We start from the raw sequence: 20,430 nt of genomic DNA on the forward strand, positions 1-20,430 counted from the left end.
GCCCTTCCGTGTCGGAATCCAGTTGTCAGAGCACACTTCCCGAGGCATCGATTGACTTGACGTGATGGATCCCCCAATACATAAGACACAAAATTCCTCGAGAGATTCGCAGCTATCCGACGCATCGAACCCCACGGCTGGAGCCCTTGCCGAAGCTGGGCAGTGGTTGGGATTGGTTGATTGTCGATTCGGTCTCGATCTCACTCATGGTGGTTTGGAGTCGATGTCCTGCGGAAGAAGAAACAGCCAATACCACACTGGGCAAGAAGAAGGATACAACTGCATCTCTCCACGATTTGTGAAGAAAAAGGAGTAAGGCTTTTCTCCGCATGGAGCCCCTCAGCGCACACGGATTTTCTGCCTCGTGATATCCTGCCTTGTTCGGTGGGTGGAGGCGATCTTCTGTGGCTCGCGGGTGGTGTGACTCGCTGAGTACCCCAGAAAGGCCTGGGCCAGTTTGATAGTGACAGATTGTGCCTGCGGTTCTTCGCAAGAACTTCTTATGAAGAACCGTTGCGAGCTTCACAACGCCCGCCGCTATGTGGAGGTTGCTTGCCTCTCCGTAAGTATCCCCTGGACATGCAAACAGTCGTTGGCCAGGCTGGCAGATGTGGTTGTGCCGTCTTTTGCTCTCAAGCGAGGTCGGGAATCGCATTCATCAGGTGTGTCCGTTGCACATGATGGGCCTGTGAGCCAAGAGAGGCACGCTGGCTGTTACATGCAGGCCGGCCGATGAGGCGGACGAAGGGGATTACCTGGACCCCTTACCGCACTCGTTAGCTCGCCTGCTGGTGACGGCTTGACGGCGGTTGATGTGATCCTTTTGGCTCGCAGGTGATTGCCCAGCAAGCGTGTCTAGTGCCACAGGTCTTGCCACACCCTTCCACGACGGATTATTATTATAATGTGGATCTACGAACCAAAGGCACCTGGAGTATTGACCCCTCTACCCCTCTGGCCACCGTTTACTGGCCCGTCAAGGAATCTCCAGGAACCATGGAATACCAAGGAAACCTCTTGCTCTGGCGCCTGTCCGTCCGGAAAAGGAATTTTTTTCGGAACCACGAGGACGTGCAAAACCGACTGGAGCCACTCATGAGCTGGAGATACAGCAAGGAGCACAATCGGCATGATATACATTTTTCCTGTGCACGGCAACTCTTCTGGACGGACTTCAGATTTCCACATATCTGAGATTTTCGGTTATCGCAAACCCGAGACAATCAGGCTAATTTTTTGGCTGGAAGATGTTCCGCGGATGAGGACGAATACTGGTCCAATACAGGATGGCAACGAATTTCTATTCTCTTGGAAAGGACTGAAAGAGGCGAAGAACCTTCCGTCGATCGCAGTCTTAAAAGATTATTTGGAAACTCGACCCACAAGTCTTTGACGAGGGCCGGTGAAATTTTTTTCCATTATCGAGCTGCCGCACAGAAAGCACCCCAGAGTGGAATATATCTCTGGACTACCTGTCTTCTGCTCCAGGGTGTAGAGGCAGTGAATCCATTCAGGCGCCATGAGCCTGATCAGCCATGTGCTTGGCCATTCCCCAAAACACGTGAGAGCGATCCGCTCTACTTTACAACCTGGATCAATCCCTACGACGTGATCACGTAGAGGGCAAGACAAAGCTCAAGTGATCAGTAACGACCAAAAAGGGCGAACGTCGATAATCCGGGACAAAAGCTTGTCGATGTGCAATCTCCTCACTTGGAATTCTGATTACGACCATAATGAAACCCCACAAAAAACCTGGGACGTAAAACAATTCAGCCATACGCAGACCTCGTCAATGCGTTTGCCTCGTTCATCATCGAGCACGGTCAACTTTCAAGACCCTACAAACTGCAAACAAAACTGGTCCATCTCAGAGCGGACATTCTCGAACGAACGTGGTCCAAATCCCGTTGGATCTGAGGCATATCTTTGAAGAGGGCACAGAGGGAACGAATTCCTGTATGAGGTCCGGTCCGGTCAGGACCGGTCCGATCACGAAGCTACCAAACCATTTCTTCTGAGGCATACACCCACTCATCAGTCAGTGGTCACCATTTCTGTGGGGTGCAATCTTTCAAGTGAGATATCATTGGAGGCTATGAAATGGATTGAACACAGCAATTGCGAGGGAATAAAGAATATGCAACATGACATGATTCTGGCGAAAGGATCTCCAACATCTATCTTATATCCTGACGGAGATTTTCAATACATGGATGGTTCAACTTCATTCGTGTGAGTATGTGTGTGTGACTGTGCGAGTCTCATGTTGAGTATATGTACGGACCGAAGACAGAAACGAGACGATGGACCACGGAAATCAGCACGCAGCACCCAACACGAAACACAAAACACCGAGCACTCAAAAAGACGCAACCCCGAACAGACAGACATATGGCCCAACTCATGACTTTTGCTTGCAAAAAAAAAACCCACCTCCACGACCACTGCGCTGCCCACAAGCGACCTACCATCCTAACCTACCTATCTCTCTCCTATCTTCGACACCATGCGTGCGGAAAAGTGCCGCGCTGCGCTTTACACCGGTCCCGTCCCGTTACGGACAGGACTGCGTGAAAAGCCGAGGCCTCATTTTACTCTAATATTTCCACACCGCGGTGTCGGAGGGAAGGAGTCAGACAGGCGGAGCTAGTTGGGCGTGCGTCCGTGCGTCAGAAGAAGGGATAAAATGCAGCCAAAAAGGAAATATCATATCCACGTTTCAATCCCGCGATGAAATGAAAAGGGGCCGCAGGAAAGGCAGCGCGTGTTTTTGTTCCTTGGTGGTTCTGCATCGCTGCGTTGTGTGTTCAGAGTTCAGTGTGCCGTGTACTGGTGCACTGTGTGCTGTGTTTCCAATGTCCAACTCGGATCAAGAAGAACAGCCAGCCAGCCAGCCAGCCAGCGGGGTCAGGCCGATTCCTGGTCCCTTAACCTGGTTTTCTTGTTGTTTTTTTCTTTAAGAAGAAAAAAAAAAAAACAAATAGAAAAACCTTTTTCATCGTGGGGGTCAAACAAAAAGTTTGCACCATTTCTTGCTTGAGGCAAGACCATGGGGAAGAAGATGGTCACACACACACACACACACACACACACACACACAGACCCCAATTCCCGCGCCGTATCTCGTTGTCATGTTTCTCTTTGCGTTTGGGAGTGTACAGAGAAAAGAGAACTACGAGGAACACGTTTCAAGGAGGCAGAAGACCGATGGTGGCAGAAGGCTGGCGATGCAGCAAAGAGAGTGACACAAAATTTGATTCTACTGCTCCAGACAATTCTATTGTGACGACGTTTGCTGCAAATTGACCATCTCATAGAATTTGGACGGTCCCCTTTTCTCATCTCTTCTTCCGTCATATCATGCATAAATACCAATACCCATACCCGGATCCTGCCATACAACTCTGTCTATTCCTTTGACCATCGGTCCAACCCGTCTCTTATGCGCCAAGAACGTCCCCTATGCAAAAGCTCCATGTTGCATATTCCTGCCACTTCGGTTCCTCACGAGAGCAAAGGTCTTCTGCATGCACTGTCTCTTCCACCAATCCTTGACTCGGCTGAGCACTTTCCGCTTCTTGTACGCAAAATCGGACATTGGAACCGTATCTCCCAAATCTGGATGTGGATACTCGAACGAATGCTGTGTTTTTATATGGCACGACTGGCTGAGTCTCAGTGTACTGGTTTCCTGTTGGGTAGAGCTATGTCGTGTTCCCAGCAGTCCTGTGGACTTTGTGAATCCACTGCGAAGGCTGTGCAGGTCAAATTTCTTTCTGATGGTAGAAGGCTGTTTCTGCGCCATTGCAGCCGAGCTGTCGTCAGAGAAGAAGCTTTGGACTTCTCGGAGAGGCGGCCTATACAGCGCCTGAGGTTGGTCCGGGAACCGAAGGCTGAGATTCAGTTCTGAAGAAGTGAGCGGCGGCCCTAATTCAGGAGGTGCTAGCTGGGGCACCGATCCCAAGCGGGGAATCTGAGAACTGTACCGTGTACTGTTCAAAGGCTCGATGACGCTAGTATTGCTTCGGTGCGAATGGACAGTCCTGACTGATGCTTTTCGAACAATTTCAATGCCTTTCTTGACAGGGTCCGGCATCGCCGCCAGCATACTGGTCCATCTCCGAGGCATAGGCGTCGGCACAAGAATACTACCTGCAGAGACCGTCGTTGGAGGCAGTACTGCCACTGAATCTGCACTCAATTCGGCGTAGCCAGCGACTGGCGAGGTCTCGCTCATCTTTTCGGGCGAATCATCAGTTACCCATTCTTCATCTCGCCCAACGACCTCCAGCAACTGTCCCGTTTGTTCGAGGACTCCCAATTGCCCAAGACTCTGGGATTTCCTCCGGCTCTTCATCAGAATTCGTGCTCGCCGTCTTTGATGCGATGCTTGTCTTGCGAGCGTGTCGCTTTTTGACCTGCGATGAGTATGTAGCGCTCCTTGAGTCGGCAATTCGCCAGTTACCTCTGGGCTGAGACTCAGCTCCGACAATCTTCGGACCTTGAATTTCGTCTGTGGTGGGTCCGAGTCAATGTCGGCCATGTCTCCAGAAGTCAGTGAAAATTTTGCGTTGGATCGGGTAGACTTCGTCGACTCTGAGGTCAAGAGTCCGCTGGTTGACTGGAGTGTCTGCCACCCAGATGAATGATCCCGAAATCCGGAGCTCACAGAAGACAAAATGAATCTAGAATTGACTTGATCTTCTAGAATGGCTCCAGGAGAAAGTCTGGCATCCATACTGGCAAACAGACGCCGGGGAATGAGTCGACGCCTTTCCGAACTGGCGAGGCTGGAGTGTCGAATAGTTGAGCTCGAGGTCGTCGGTCTCAAGTTGCATGAAGACAAAAACCGCGGCATACTGGACGTTGCTCGGATGGTGCTCTCCACGCTACTATTCACTGCCGCCTCTGAATGCTCAGGGGGACTGTGTGTTTGGAGATGTGGTGCATCGTCGCAGTCGGTCCCGTCGTCATTCAGTCCTAGACATTCAATATGTCTATCGAGAAGGGACTCGATGGTGGACCTTTCATGCATGGTAATCTGACTGCCGTCTGCGTTAGTGCTGGGGAGTGCTTGCTCAGTCGCCATTTTCTCCCACTGGCTCTGCTCCTCGACAGCTCCTAACTTTGGCCTATCTCGCAGTTGGGGTGACAGAACTCTTTCGAGGAACTGCAAGTCTGGATGCTCTTCAACGGCATCCAGCCGAGAGAAGGTCTGAACAAAATGAGCCGGTTTTCCCTGGTCAGGCACATAACTATCAGAAATTTCCAGAATGCGACTGAATCGCTTCCTACTCTGCGATGACATTGGCCGCTCGGGCATTGGCGACAAGATCTCGGGGTGATCTTTCGAACGAATGTCGCCAGATGTCTTTGGTCGTTCCTTTAACCCAGACGAGTAAGAACCGAAGGACAGTGGTCTAAAATTAAATGAAGGTAATTCCCACTGAGAGTGAGCCCGTTGAACGCCACGGAATGCTGGTTGGTAGCTTTCGTCACAATGCGGATCTCCATATTCCATCAACCTAGATATGGAAGGCTTGTGGTCAAATACAGGCGAATGGACTCGGGCAGCAAGAGTTGTAAGATCACGCGGGCTTCGACTTGTATTTGGAAAGAATGCACTCGAGTGACTTGAGCCACACGTTCGACGTGAGGTGGTCGACGTCTGCGAATTATCTTTTTCGTCTTTCGATCGTCGATCGAGGTGGTCCTGCTCGGAAGGAGGAAGTCTCTCAATCACCTGGTGGTTACTCTGTTAGCACGCAAACGACAACGGAGATGTCTTGAACAACGTCAAAACTTTTTGAACTTCTAACCTTTTTATTTCCAGAAAGAGACCTCATCGGTGGTGCGGTGGTGGCCCCAAGGCTTGACTTCCGGGGTGGAATCATGCCAACGAAGCTATACTTGGACTGCTTTGACTGCTCGCTCACTCGGCGGTTATGCGCGGTCGGCAGCTCCAATGGATGAAAGGCTGAGCCAGGGACTGTGCCGAAAGGTGATTGAGCTTGGCGTCGTTCTGGTGCGGGGAGGTTGTCTAGGATTGTCTGGTCCATATTGAAGGGCAAATTGGCGGCAGAGGTGTCGTCGGGAGGAGAGAAACAATCCTCCTCGAGAAATGATTCAGAGTAGTCGTAGTAGTGAGGTGTCGTAGACTCAGTTGGAGACTTCGGTAGACCTCGAGACGAGGCAGCGCTGTGATTCCAGACTGGCCGGAAACTCTGGAGAGAATTGGACATGGGAGTAGTGGTCCTTTGATAGGGATGACCAGCAAACTCATTGAGAGAGGAGATTGCTGGCGACGGCAAACGAACGAAGGAAGAGGTGGAATTATTCAGGTCGGTAGGATATACAGGTGGGCCAGGACGCAAACGATACGCAGAGATGGGGGAGGATGCAACCGTTCCGACACTTCCCACTCTTGGATAGCCATGTCTTGCACCATGCCTGTAGGGATATGCCTCACTGAGGGCAGGAGAGGAAGCCCGATAACCGGTCCGGCGTCTGTGGCCAGAAGTGATCAGGGGGGAACTCGAATGCAGGCTGTGAAAGTCACGGTGACTGCGGAGAGTGATCAGCGACCTATGCGAGTGAAGTGGACGAGCAGGGACGCCGGGACCAGTGAGGTGTTGTTGGGATCTATGCCGTGGACCAGCTCTCTTGGAGCGGAACTCTGAGTGAAGAGATGTCTGGGCAGAATGAATAGTCTCTCGTCCTGATAAGGCCGAAGATGATGGAACCTGCCGAGGCCCATGGTGGCGGCGGTGAGACTGTCGTCGTGGTGGTCGTTGGTACTCGAGGTGAGGGTTGAACGAGGTATCGAAGGAACCAGCACGGCGTTTAGATGACTGCAAGCGGGAACTGGAACGAGGTATCCGTGAAGGCCGAACAGCGAATTGGCCACAGTCTCCCAATTCAGTCGTGTTTCTCAGCATGCTTTGCACGGCACCGGAGCGAAGTGAGGCCATGGACGTCGTTGGTTGCAGGTCATCCTGTGTGGCGCCATTGTGGGAGACATCTTTCTGGATGTTGGGACTGATCTCTTCAAGTGGCATCGCGAGCCAACGTTTCGCATATCTGTACAAGTTATAGGCGCTATATGCTGAAAGAGGATAGATGAGGCCAGACGGTGATGTAAGTAGGAGTGAGCCAGAGTAGACAGACGAGTGAAGAGGGGCGTTCAGGACGTAGAGGAGCTTGTTATGCCGAGAAGAGTGGCATGATGAACTTCATCCAGAAGATGAGACTTGGTTGATGATGAGGAGGTGAAGAGAAGGTGAAGAGAAGGTGAAGATGAAGGTCCCAGAGGAGCATGTGCCTTGGGAAGGTGCACCTTGTAACCTGCAAAGTGAAACCGCGTTGAGGCCTGGGAAGGGACGCGTTCGACAACATGGCAGGCACATGGCAGCAGATGGAAGAGCCTCGTCGCGCCATCCTATACTGCCATGGTAGGAGTGTTCAGCTCATTGCTTTCATCATTGACTCAAACCTCCCGTAACTTGTTCCTTCAGGTAGGCATCATGCTAATCTTTCCTACTCCACCACCACCACCTCCTCCACCGCGGTTACGGGTGGAAGAGGCTTCTTTGCTGTTCTTATACACAAATTCCTGCAGACCTGAATTGCTGGTACTTGACCGTGCACTGACACTACTCTTGACCTTTCTTGTAACACCACCGCTGCCTCTCTTCCCCTTCGTCACCGCTGTCCTTCCCCTCGAGCTTCCGCTACCACGGTGCTGAGGGCCACGTGAGGCACGGCGATTCCAGGGCACGGATTTAGGATGAGAGTTGCGCTTTTTAGACGCAGCCTTTTGGGGTCGGGCCTCGAATGCAGACGCCTGTGAAACTGCAATCTGTTAGTAGCTGGTAGCAGCTAGCTGACAGCTCTCAACTTACGTTTCTCGTTGAAGTGGCTCACATCGTCAGCCACACTGAAGTAGTGACTACTCTCGCTTTCATCGAGATCTTCATCACTTTCCGTCACCCGATCCGCATCCTCATCGTCACTGATCTCCACAATTGATGGGTCAAAAGGTCCATCTACATCTTCCCCTCTGGCCTCTTTCATCGCCTTGTAGTCATTATATGCACTTCTGGCCAGCCGCAACAGGACAGGCCCAAACATCTGGAACGTTTCTGGGTTCATTCTGCAAATATTTCGAAGCGCGGCCTCATCTTGCGGAAACTGAGTGGCGATCTCTCGAAGTACAAGATCGGATATTGAGGTCTGCCGTAAACCTTTCGTGATTTGAATCCGCTTGATTTCCTTCTTTGCATTATCAACAAAGTCATTCAGGATATGTTGGTGAACCTCGTCAAGCCCTCCCGTCCTGTCATCTGTAGTAATTGGAGGTCCGACTTTTGTATTCCTCTTGGACCGTGTCCCGCCAACAGCGGGGACTGGGTCAAAAAAGAAGTCGGCATCTTCTTCGACTTCGTCGACAAAATCTTCGTCGGTATCCTCATCAAACTGTGCGCGAGGAGGGATCTTGCGAGATCTAGGCTGCAACGGCGAAGAAACGTTCGTGGACACAGGATAGTCGTCAGCAGCGGCTTTGACTCCTGTCCGTTGTGTTTTCTTCTTGGCCTTCGAGCCGCCGGCTTTGGTTTTTGACCTATCTCTCGGCGAGACCAAGACTTGCAAACTCAATGTTCCTCGACCAGTCTCGAATTCGGAGGCTCGGGGTCCTGGCTTCACATATTGCGTAGCGAAGCCTGCATTATTGACCTTGTTATACTCCACCAAAGCATCCTCACTAATGAGCCGGTAGAATAATCTCTCGACGTCCCCTCTTACCAAATCTGCCCCGAGCCCGTATTCGCGAAGGTTGTTGTGGTGGAGGTCGGCGATCTTCTTGTTTTTACCGCCTCGATAGACATCGACACAATGTAACAGGGTAACTTGCTCTCGAGACACTTGCTGGACGATACGAATTGCATTTCTGGCATGCTCTGAAAAGTCTTGCGTTTCGAAGGAGCTAGTTGAGTTACAATTGTCACAGGTATTGTTGCAGTCTTCTCGCTTGAAGTGTTCATTGAAATATCCGAGCACTTGCTGTCTGCGGCAATCGCTGCGATTCTCGCAGAACTGGACGACGTTTCGCAACAAGTGCTTCTGCCTCTCCTTTTGCTGCCAATCACCATCGCCCTTCTCGATCATCCGCTTTATGGAGGTCGTGTCTCCGTAGCCATAGAAGAGATAGCACCCAGCTCTGCCTCCGTCTCGCCCGGCTCGACCTGTCTCCTGGTAGTAACCTTCGAGACTCTTGGGAATGGTGTGGTGGATGACAAATCGGACATCTGCCTTGTCAATACCCATGCCGAATGCAATCGTAGCGACGATGACTTTGTAGACGCCAGCTTGCCACTCTTTCTGGATATGAATTCGCTCTGGAGCTTCCAGTCCAGCATGGTAGTGGCGGGCTTGAATACCATATTCGTCCTGGAGTTGCTTCGCAACATCTTCACAAGCTTTGCGTGATAGGCAATAGATGATTCCTGCTTGGCCCTTATAAGACTCCTGGATGAGAGAGGCAATACTTGTAAGAACGGCTTGCTTGCTGCCTTTGGGTCTCACCTCATACGTGAGATTGGGTCTGTTGAAGCTCTGCGTAAAAACCTCAGCGCCGTCCATACCGAGGTTATGCATACAATCCACTTTCACGTTTTCGGTTGCAGTGGCGGTCAGGGCCATCACTGGCACATCCATGAAACGCCGACGAACTTCACCCACTGCCTTGTAGTCGGGGCGAAAATCATGTCCCCACTGGCTGACGCAGTGTGCCTCGTCAATCACAATGCGTGCAAGGCGTCTCCTCCTGTTCAAATCCAGAAAGACCTTGAAGAATGTCTCGCTTTTGTTGAGCATCTCGGGCGTGACATAAAGAAGCTGAACAAACTTTTCTGGCTCGTTAGATCGTAGCGCTTCGAGGATATAGTTTCTATGTTCTTGCGAGGTCTGGCCGTTGACCAGTACAGCTTGAATGTGCAATTTCTGCAAATGATCCACTTGATCCTGCATCAAGCTGAGCAATGGAGAGACGACGATAGTCACACCTGCAGTCCGCCCGCTTTGCACCACGGCTGGCAACTGATAGCAAAGAGACTTGCCTCCGCCAGTAGGCATCAGCACAAAGGCATCCTTGCCACTCAAAGTCGCGTTAATGGCTTCCAATTGATTGTGACGAAACTCGTGGAGATGAAATTTCTTCCTCAGAGTTGAGTGCACTTCTTTCGACCATGGATGCTGCATCAGAGCTGCTGGTGGAGGGCGAGACGTGGATGATGCGGATGCAGGTTTTTGGGGTGATACCCTGCGAATGTTGTCACTCACTTCACGCAGTGCAGACCGTCCACTTCGGACAGGAGACGGAGCTGCTATTGGCGGTAGATTTTGTTCATACTGTTCTGCTGCCTTGTACATTTCTTCGTCATCCAAACCATCCTCGAAGTCTTCATCATCGAATGAGAAGTCACGAGCTGGACTACCCATTGTTCTTGAAAAGTCGCCTTCGCCAGCCTTCGCACCCACACTGGCGAGCACACGACTCGAGCCAGGAATATTGAAGGCATGAGGTGTGGGAGAGATAAGCCTAGCGTCAGCCGACACTTGAGCCCTCTTGGGAGATTCACGATAGGGAGAAGGGCTTCGGTTGGACGACTTGATAGCCATGTCAACTGCATCGTATTTGTACAAGGATGGAGTTTGACGAATTGATTGCGTCGAGAGATGAGAGAGACCTTGCGGAGTCTCACTCTTCATATTCTTCGACGTCGAGTGAGGCGGCTTTTGAGTCGAGGCAACCAGGACCCTCTGATCCGAGAGCTTTGAGCCTGGAGACAACAAACGGCTCCGGTCTGATGTTGGATGATCTCTCATTCTGCTGGAGGTCGACACTCCCACCTGTTCCAAAAGGTTGAAGATTGCGAGTTCTCGGGCGTCGATTTCGCGTTTCGCCCTGAAAATCTTATTGCATAGCGAAGTCAAGACATCCTCGGGATCATCAGGCTCAATAATATGACCCGCTTTACGAAGTTCTTCTCGCTGGTCAAGCATTTGTTCCCGTTGATTTCGGAGTTTGAACAGAGTGGCAGATTCTTCCTGAAGTCGCGTTGCTGCATTGATCTTGTTTGCTATCGCCTTTTGGCGATCTTTCAGGTGGCTAGAAGCAGCGCCCCGTTCGCACATCTCCTCCAGGATTTGTCTGCCGACAACTTCCTTCGAGTCCTCCAGCCGCTGCACGAGACTTTGTAGCTGGTCTTTTCCGTTCATAACGAAGCTATCAATCAATGTTTTCTGTTCCAATGTCAAGTCGCCAGTAATGGTTGGTGTCGGAGTGCAGTTAATCGATCCAAATTCCACATTCGACGTCGTCTGCGGCGTCGATTTAGGTCTCATTCGGACGGCATCCACCGGTCCAGGCGATGCATGGACCGAGAGTTGTTGAGATCGAACTGGAGAGCGGGAAGCTGTCTCTGAACCTTGTTCTTTTACCGTAAACCCGAGTAAGCCTGGACCAGACACATCCTTGGAGAAAGCATCGCCAAAAGAATCTGTTTCAAACTTTTGAGCAGGAGTTACATCTTCGTCATCGTCCGAATCAGGAATGATGTTTAGCGATCGCTGCATTCGAGCTTTCAGAGGACGTGTTGAAGGTTGTGCCTGTTGGGCGTTTACTGTTGTATTCCTTTGGTAACCTTGACCTCCGTCAATTGCTTTGGTCCCACGATTCAATAAGGTGTCTGAGTCGGGAGCCGTGCTTCCGCTTCGAGTGCTTGTTTGAGTCAGGCTGATTTCTCCCTTAAGGTGTTTTCCGTTGACGCTGGTTTGGCTTCCGCGGACCGGAGAGGTTGTCGTCGTTGTGCGGTGCTGGAGTATCTTCGTTGACCTTCGACTTGACTGCGGAGAGAGCAGATCCGACTCGTATTCATCGCTTTTCCTCTTCTTCCCTTTTTTCTTTGGCGATGGCTCTACGCGAGAAGCAGACCTTTCGTTCCATAGCTGAGTTGGGGGCCCGAATTCGCCAAAGGAAGAAGTCGTGGCGTCGCCGGTTAAATCAATTTCGTCGATGTCGAGGATGTCAATGGAATCGTCAAATTTTATGTCATCAAAGCTCGTCACTGGCGTACGCGGCTTCGAAATCTGCCGGGATATAGAAGGCGTTTCATACTTCTTCGGGCGGCCGGATTGCAGCTTGTTGTCTTCTGAGGGTCGAGATGGAGTTGGGGTCGGAAGTGGGTTGGGCTCGCGTTGCAATTGAGTATGCAGTCTTGGTCGTGGAGGGATCTGTGGTGCCAGCTGCAGTCTTGCCATGTCCTCGTCCGTGTCTGCTGCCTCCGACCCATCGTACAATATGCTGGCAGTATCAGCAATAACAGATATGTGCTCCAACGATCCAAAAGAGGGTGGGTGCTGCAAGAGCCATGAGAGGGAGCTGCTGAGATTATTCTTGGTCATAGGTCCGTCTCATCTTGCTGTATCTCAGAACACTTCTGCAGATACAGTGGTCTATTAAAGGGTGGACTTTGGAATAGTTGTGTTCGCCTGCGCCAGTCGAGTTTGGAGGATGCCAAAGTCCCCGCCAAAGACGCGTTGAGACTGCTGGGTGCAGTGGGCGCGGTACGCGGCATCAGTGGTGGGACTGGGTGACTAATCTGCCAAGAGACACCAAGGCACGTGATCCAAATTTGCATACGAGGGTGGCACACATGGCTTGTTTCCGCTTCTCAACCACTACAAGGTACAACCGTTAGTCACCCAAAAAGTACTCGGTAAACAAAGGTGCCAACGTCCTTGACGAACGCGTCGCTCCCAGTAGACTTGGAAGAGTCAGTTCTGCTTCTCATGCCAGGACCACCTTTTCTTGGGTGTGAGAGTGCCTCTTAAACCGATCACTTCCTTGCATGCGCCACCATGGCCAAGGGTAAGAAACCTAAGTCGGCAGACCAAAAGGCCCGCACGGCAGCGAAGCAAATGAAGAAGGCCGCGAAAGGCGAGAAAAAGAAAAGCGCCAAAGCAGCGGCTTTGAACGCCGATTCGGACGGTGACGACGATGGTGATCTTGATGCTATGCTAGCTGCTTACGCTGAAGAGCAGGCCAAGTACCTCAAGGTCACAGAGCAGCCTTGTGACCCTCCTGGCCCGAGGTCGTCCAGCACCATAGTCGCCTCGCCCTCCAACAGAAACGAGCTGTTCGTTTTTGGTGGCGAGTACCATGATGGGAGCACCGCCTCCTTCTACAATGACCTATTCGTATACCTCATCGATAAAGGTGAGTGGCACCAGATAGTCTCAGGAAACAGCCCCTTGCCCCGGAGCGGGCATGCTGCCTGTCGAGGCGGTAACACTGGTGGCATTTACGTCTCTGGGGGTGAATTTTCCTCCCCGAAGCAGAACCAATTTTATCACTATCACGACTTTTGGCATTTGGACACTGAAACAAGAGAGTGGATCAAGCTCGAACCACGGGGAAAAGGCAAAAGCCCACCTGCTAGAAGCGGTCACCGGATGACATATTTCAAGAACTATATTGTGCTCTTCGGCGGTTTTCAAGACACGTCACAGCAAACAAAGTACCTCAATGACACATGGATTTATGACTGCAAGGAGAATACGTGGCATGAGATGAAACTACAACCGGCAGCCCAAAGACCCGACCCTCGTTCCTCGTTCAGTTTGCTGCCCCACGAATCTGGCGCTGTTTTGTACGGAGGCTACTCTCGTGTGAAGACAACCACAGGTGCTGGAGCTGGCGGGAAGCAAGCTGGCAAAGGGAGCAGCGGTTCAGCCCCAGTGCGCAATATCCTCAAACCTCTTGTGCACCAAGATACATGGTTCCTCCGCATCACGCCGCCAGCCTCAGATGCCCCAAGCGGTACCCCTCCAGCACTCCGCTGGGAACGTCGGAAACGGCCGGCCAATGCACCAAACCCACCTCGGGCAGGTGTAACCATGTCCTTCCATAAAGGGCGCGGGATCTTGTTCGGAGGCGTGCACGATGTCGAAGACAGCGAAGAAGGCATTGACAGCGAGTTTTTCAACGAGCTGTTTATCTGGAACATTGATCGAAATCGATTCTTCCCACTGTCCCTGAGAAGGCCGAAGGCCGGCGGTCCCAAAAAGCAACTCCAGAACGCAGCCCGAGGAGGTCGGGCTCGAGGCAAAGCGGACGAGGAAGAACTCCTGCGCAACCTCGCGGCTCTCGAGACCAAGGGCACGATATCGGCCGCCGAGGGTATCGAGCTTGATATAAAGGACGAGGAAGAGCCTGAACCCGAGCCTCCGAAACGTGTCTATCCCGTGCGGTTCGAGATGCCCCATCCTCGCTTCAACGCGCAGCTTGCCGTACAGGACGACACGCTGTATATCTTTGGAGGCACCTTGGAGAAGAAAGACGTCGAAATCACGTTCTCTGACCTCTACGCCATTGACCTGGGCAAGCTCGACGGTGTGAAAGAACTGCACTACGTCGAACCGACCAATTGGAACGTGACTATCCAAGAAGATAGCGACGAGGAGATGGATGATGATGATGACGACGACGACGATGATGACCTCGAAGGCGGGGACGATGAGATGGAAGACATGGACACGGACGAAGACCTCGAAAGTAGAACGGACACCATGTCCATCGACACGCGGCCCTCCATCTCCACAGCCCAAACGACACCCATGTTACGGCCGACCGAACTCGAGACCGAACCCGAGATCCTTGCGTCGCAGGACCCCCGCCCCTTCCCACGCCCGTTCGAGTCTCGCCGAGACTTCTACACCCGCACCTCGGAAGACTGGCAGCGCTTGCTCATCGAGAATCAGTCGTACGGGGGCAGAGCTGAGATGGCGGCGTTGGCGGCAGAGCAGACGATCAAGGAGTTGAGGAAGAAGGCATTCGAACAGGCAGAGGAGAGGTGGTGGGATTGTCGCGAGGAGGTGGCGAGATTGGAGGACGAGCAGGAAGAGGCGGGCATTGGCGAGATTGTCAGCATGGAAGGTCGGAGTGCTGACGCGGGCGCGGGCAGGAGACGTTAAGAACAGGAGGACCACAAGACATTTATGCGAGCCAGCAGGGGGGAAAGACCCATTGATAGGAACCAATTGACGGTGGGAAACAAAACCAGTAGCTATTCCACTTTTCCTTTCCCTTGCAATCGATCCTTCACTCGTACAATCATTCCCTGTACCGCACCCCTTGCCCGTTTCACAAGGCCCGGTATTTTGCCCTGTCCAACCTCGTCAGCGCCAACGAATCTCCTGACCAACAAGTTGTAAATGCTCCCAAACGCCAATGCCATAACCGTACTCGTCAATATGATCACATTATATGGCATGGAAAAATCGGGTGTTGGCAATGGCAATAACAAGCTTGTCGTTCTAATATACACATCCCTAGCATTTCCCGTGACTGGGTCGATGAGTTCTGGTGAAAGAATTCGAATTACCGCGGGAGGAATGTTAAATCCACGATTTGCGTCGGGCGGGTATTCTGTATACCGAAGAATGGACTTTTCAAAGGCATAAGTTAGAGAGACGGTGGTGAGGGGTGGCACGTTGAGCAGAAGTTCAAGTTGTGTGCCGCGGTGTCGGTCGATCGCAGGTTGGTAATACATGTCCATAATGATTTTTTCTTCGTCAGGTCGGGAAGAGTCGAAAGGGGTTGAGGATGAATGCGTAATCCGTGCCTTAAGAGTGTGCATGTAGGGGCGCATGAACCAGGGTAGACTCTCAAAGTAGACGAATTGGACGGGCTCAGTCGAGGACGGGTTTGTAATGATAGTGCGCATGCCTCCGTGAGCAGCACCATGGCCAGTCATGGTTCTTTCTGCTCGGAGAAGTTCATGGCCCAAGTCGTGCTTCCTGGTGGTAGATTGTTGTTGGGGCAATTCAAGATCAAATTCTTCGAATGGCATTATCGCATAACACCTTGATTCGGTAGGGCCAGGCTCAGATTTGACCTCAAACCCACTGTGACTAACCAGTACCATTCGATCATGCGGGACATTCAGGCACAAGGGTTTCGGATCAGGGCCTTCGTCGTCTGCCAGGGGGCAGGTCCCTGCCATCGTCCTCCCAAAGACATCCTTGAGAGACCATGACAGTTCATCCACCATGTCGCGAGGATAGCAAGTATCGTGTGAATGGTAAGGCTTAGACTCGTCGCAAACGAGCTGTTCAGGAGGGATTGGTCTCGGGATCGGATTATCTCGTGGTCGTTTGGATCGTTCAATATCGAGGACAATATCAATAGTCTGGCTGATTTCAATCTGGCATTCGGCAACCCCAGAAGAACATTTTGGCCGCACGTCTATGGCCATGCTCTGCCATGAAGCGTCGAAAACCTTGTGTCCATCCAGAAGGCTTGAAATCCCAGCCTTGCCCTTGCACGGCAGGAGTTTCAGGAAGGGCGTCAGATTCTCTGTGCACACCACTTCTCCAGGAAGGACTCCATGCAAAAGGTGAAGATTTTGGGTGCTGTTTTGAAATGTCCCAGAAGGTTGGAAAGACAAGACAGGTTTGGTGGTCCTGGTTGAATCAATGAAATTCAACGAGGCACAGAAAAGGCCTGAGAGCGATTGGGTCAAGGTTGTCCACTTTGCAAATGCATCTTCCTCCGAATCCGCATCAATCCATGCCCATAACTCCACCCCAGTTCCCCCTTCTTTGGTGCCATCCCAAGGACGCGCACCCCAAAGCTCCGGATCCCAGCGCCCGGTGGTGAACCTTAGATGTAATTCTTGTGTGTCGGCATGTCTGAGCGCCTGGCCCAGAGAACGGGGGAAGTATCTGAAGTTCTGGGATCCATAATCGAGGGCACTTTCGTTGCTGCGGAAGTCGAATGAAGCGAGGAGAGAACCGAGGGGTAAAGGAGTGAGAGTCAATCGCTCAGAGTAATCCGAGGCTGCGACGCTCAAAACCAGGAGCGCGACATTGAGGAGAAGAAATAGAAGCCGGGACATGCCGGCATCGTTATCAGCAATTTCTCATTCCGTTTGTGCTGAGATACACTGACAATAGTAGGGTCAAGTGCACAAAAAGGACACCGAGTCGCAGAGGAAAGTTGGACGTTACAAATTCTGCCGCAGTTCAGCCGATTCCTCCACCACTTCTTTCTCTCCATTTGCGGACTTGGGTCTGCACGTCGCAATGTTTCTCACAAAACAGACACCATAGAATTTGGACTCTATTGGATCGGACATTTCACCAGACACACACCGCAAAACCTACAGAGCCCATTAAGGTGTCAAACAATAACTCGCCATGGCGGCCGAGCAGCGCAAGCTGCTTGAGCAGCTGATGGGGGACCAGTTCATGGGAATGGGCTCTTCCTCCTCCAAATCGGCGAACCTCACCCTCACTTCGCCCAATGTTTGCCGTTCATATCTGGTCGGAACGTGCCCCCACGACCTCTTCACAAACACAAAGCAAGATCTCGGCCCTTGCCCGAAAGCTCATCCGGAGAACCTGAAGATGGAATATGACACCCTCTCGCAGGCAGAGAAACAGAAATACGGATTCGACTACGACTATATGAGAGATATGCAGAAATACATTGATGACTGCAATAGAAGGATTGACCAAGCGCAACGGCGGTTAGAGAAGACGCCCGATGAGATACGGCAGACGAACAACCTCCTCAAACTTATATCTGATCTGACCAAGACAATAAACACGGGTCTCCTCGAAGTCAGTTGTCTCGCAGAAATGGGGTCTGTCAGTCTGGCGTGCAGCGAATTCCACAAAGTCCGAACCGCAAAACTAGCCAAAGAACAAGCCGAGCGGGATCTGAAGTCGTTATCAGACACATCAGGTCCTTCAGGGCACCAAAAACTACAAGTGTGCGACGTCTGTGGCGCATATTTATCCAGACTAGATAATGACAGACGATTGGCCGACCATTTCTACGGGAAAATGCACCTGGGATATGCGCAGATGAGGCGGACGCATGAAACGTTACAGAAGGAACTGAAGGGACGAGGGCCACCACCAGCCAGGCCGCAGGAAGAGAACACGAGTGGGAGCCCCACTGGACCGAGAGGTTACGACGATGGAGGATATGGCGATGGTGGCGGATGGGGTAGAGGTGGTGGAGGATATGGTCGAGGAGGCGGCGGTGGCTACGGTAGGGGCGGCGGAGGATACCGCGGACGAGGAAGGGGTCGGTGGTAGAATCGCCGGTCCTCTCCATCTCCATTGCCTCCTCCGAAGAGCGAGGACGTGCCTCCAGGATTTGTGGTCATGAAACATGATTGCGACGCATAGCGGGTGGGAAAATCGGGGTTGGGATTGGGTGATCAACAAACAAGTATGGCGTCGCCGGACTGGGGAAGCACTTGTTACTACTACACTCGGCGTGGCGTTTGTCTCTTTCTGTCTCCTGTTGCATTATCAGCCTTGTTCTCACGATGGGCGAAAGATAACGGGAAACAGGGTGCGAGAGATGGCGGCAGGTGGGTAAGGAGGAGGAAAAGCACCGCCAAAAAGGCGACATGATACCCTGAAATGCATGCATCTTTTTTCTCCCTAAACCCTGAATCCTCTATTCACGTTCTGCTGTCCAGAAAGCATCAGGTCAATGCGAAGAGCGCGAATCGACAAGCCTGCATAGAACGGGGTATTGTGTGCATTTCTTGTATTGTATTCGTGAGGAATATATCTAGCGTAACATTCGCCAACTATACAATGGGCGCAATTCAGGTCAGTGGACAGCAAACAGCAGACAACGAACAGCTAACAGCACCCACAACGCACCAGGAGACGAGCCATCTCAAAACGCGGGACAGATATTCTGGGTCAACCGCTTCGATTCATGCTGACGCTGCCGCTCCTTGTCCTTCTGTCAATGTCACGGGTTACTTGCCCCTACCAGAGGTTCCTGGGCTTGCCCCGATTCTCTGCGCTGAGTTCGCTGGACTCGACCTGTTCGGCCCAGGATCCTCCTCCGCCGTCACCGCTCGCGCCACCTTCTCCTCCTCCTGCCAGATCGCCAGAGGTCCAGGCTGGGCCTGTATTCGTCCCTGCACCCGCACCCGAAGCTGATGCTGATGCGCCTGTTGATGCGCCTGTCGATGCGCCTGTCGATTCTCCGGTGGTAGGGTTAGAGCCGGGCAGGGAGGGAAAGTCCGTTTCGACAGACCAGCCTGGCTGTTGGTTATTGTCGCTGTTGTCGCCGTTATAGCCACCATATCCTCCTCTTCCTCTGGGATTCCCTCGACCTCTTCCTCGTGCGCCGCCTCTGCCGCCGGCTCGTCCCCTCCCTCGTCCCCGTCCCCGGTCTTCATGCCACTCGTACATCTTCAAGTCATCCTCCTCACCGGGACCTGATGGTGGTGGCGGTGGCGGTCCAGAGGAGTATCCCCCTCTTCTCCCCCCTCTCCCGTTGATCTGCTGCTCGTCCTTGTCCCGATCCCACTCCCTCCCCAGCTGGCCCGCCATCTTCCTCTGCCGGTTCTTCTCCCTCTCCCCTTCCATCACTCTCCGGTCCTTGGCGTCCCTCACCCGCCTCTCCTTCGCTTGTCGTTCTCTCGCCTCAAAGTTGGCGGCGTCCTCCTGCGCCCGCGCGTGCGCTGCCGCGAGGGACTGCGACCGTTCCTTCGCCGCGGCGAGTTTGGCCGTCAATTCTTCGTCGGAGAGTTTTGGAGGGCGTATCCCGCCCGTGGAGAGACGGTCGCCGCGCACCGCGGGGATGCGAGGTGCAGTGGTGTTTGACGGGCCGCTGGGTATGCCGGCGGCGGCCGATTCTGACGCTGGGTCTTCAGCCGGCGTCTGCTGAGCTGCCGGTTCAGAAGGTGTAGTGTTTGTTTCTGGGGTTTGTCGACCCCGTCTCCCCTGGGGCCGTGTAGACTTGGTATCTTTTCCCGCTGGTGGTGGTGGTGGTAGTGTCGGTGCAGCTGCCCACTTGGAGTCCTCCAACCCGACAGCAGGTTTCCTACTTGCGCTTTCTCCCCGTCCAGGGCCATGGCCACCCCTCCCCCTCTGCTTGGGCTTGAACCCTGGGAATGACGGTTCAGTCGGCGTCGGTGGCTTCACCGTTGCAGGTTCGGCCGCCGGCGGTGGAATAGATTCGGCAGCGACAGGCGGAGGGACGGCGGGAGGACTGGTCACGGCCGTAGAGGGCTCAAGCGAGACCTGCTCAAGTTGAGCGGCGACCTTCTCCGGGGAGGGCGGTTCGTCAAAGGGAATGATTTCGTCGTCAAACAGATCGTCGTCCCCACGGGATTGGGCAAAGTGGTCCATGGCTGTGAATGAGGATGAGACAACAAAAAGGGTACGCAATAAAACAGAGGACCAACGGCAAACAATCCCTATAGGGAATGGGTATACTCTATAACAATGATGTGCAACAAAACCAAAAAGACGCAGACCCTTCCTCCAAGAGTACAAAATTTGTGGTGTTGCTGGTATTAAGGAATGGACCGGGGAAATAAA

At 52.6% G+C, this 20,430-nt stretch overlaps 6 protein-coding genes across 6 annotated transcripts; 2 read left to right on the plus strand and 4 right to left on the minus strand.

The window, feature by feature from the left end:
• Positions 1-3,463: 3,463 nt before the first annotated feature.
• Z517_06733 (uncharacterized protein) lies at positions 3,464-7,061 on the minus strand (the record flags this gene model as incomplete). The annotated part of the gene is made up of 2 exons (XM_013428472.1): positions 3,464-5,746; positions 5,823-7,061. The coding sequence occupies 2 exons, from the start codon at positions 7,059-7,061 to the stop codon at positions 3,464-3,466; spliced, it is 3,522 nt and encodes a 1,173-aa protein (XP_013283926.1).
• Positions 7,062-7,513: 452 nt separating this feature from the next.
• On the minus strand, positions 7,514-12,465 carry Z517_06734 (uncharacterized protein; the record flags this gene model as incomplete). Its single annotated transcript, XM_013428473.1, has 2 exons — positions 7,514-7,854; positions 7,905-12,465. The coding sequence occupies 2 exons, from the start codon at positions 12,463-12,465 to the stop codon at positions 7,514-7,516; spliced, it is 4,902 nt and encodes a 1,633-aa protein (XP_013283927.1).
• Positions 12,466-12,921: 456 nt separating this feature from the next.
• Z517_06735 (uncharacterized protein) lies at positions 12,922-15,036 on the plus strand (the record flags this gene model as incomplete). The annotated part of the gene is made up of 1 exon (XM_013428474.1): positions 12,922-15,036. One exon carries the CDS (start codon positions 12,922-12,924, stop codon positions 15,034-15,036), a length of 2,115 nt encoding a protein of 704 aa, XP_013283928.1.
• A 92-nt stretch (positions 15,037-15,128) lies between these two features.
• Positions 15,129-16,961, minus strand: Z517_06736 (uncharacterized protein; the record flags this gene model as incomplete). The annotated part of the gene is made up of 1 exon (XM_013428475.1): positions 15,129-16,961. One exon carries the CDS (start codon positions 16,959-16,961, stop codon positions 15,129-15,131), a length of 1,833 nt encoding a protein of 610 aa, XP_013283929.1.
• Positions 16,962-17,262: 301 nt separating this feature from the next.
• On the plus strand, positions 17,263-18,171 carry Z517_06737 (uncharacterized protein; the record flags this gene model as incomplete). Its single annotated transcript, XM_013428476.1, has 1 exon — positions 17,263-18,171. One exon carries the CDS (start codon positions 17,263-17,265, stop codon positions 18,169-18,171), a length of 909 nt encoding a protein of 302 aa, XP_013283930.1.
• Positions 18,172-18,864: 693 nt separating this feature from the next.
• On the minus strand, positions 18,865-20,238 carry Z517_06738 (uncharacterized protein; the record flags this gene model as incomplete). The annotated part of the gene is made up of 1 exon (XM_013428477.1): positions 18,865-20,238. One exon carries the CDS (start codon positions 20,236-20,238, stop codon positions 18,865-18,867), a length of 1,374 nt encoding a protein of 457 aa, XP_013283931.1.
• Between the last annotated feature and the right edge of the window lie 192 nt (positions 20,239-20,430).

Source organism: Fonsecaea pedrosoi, assembly GCF_000835455.1.
Source record: "Fonsecaea pedrosoi CBS 271.37 unplaced genomic scaffold supercont1.4, whole genome shotgun sequence".
Classification (NCBI taxonomy): Eukaryota; Fungi; Ascomycota; class Eurotiomycetes; order Chaetothyriales; family Herpotrichiellaceae; genus Fonsecaea; species Fonsecaea pedrosoi.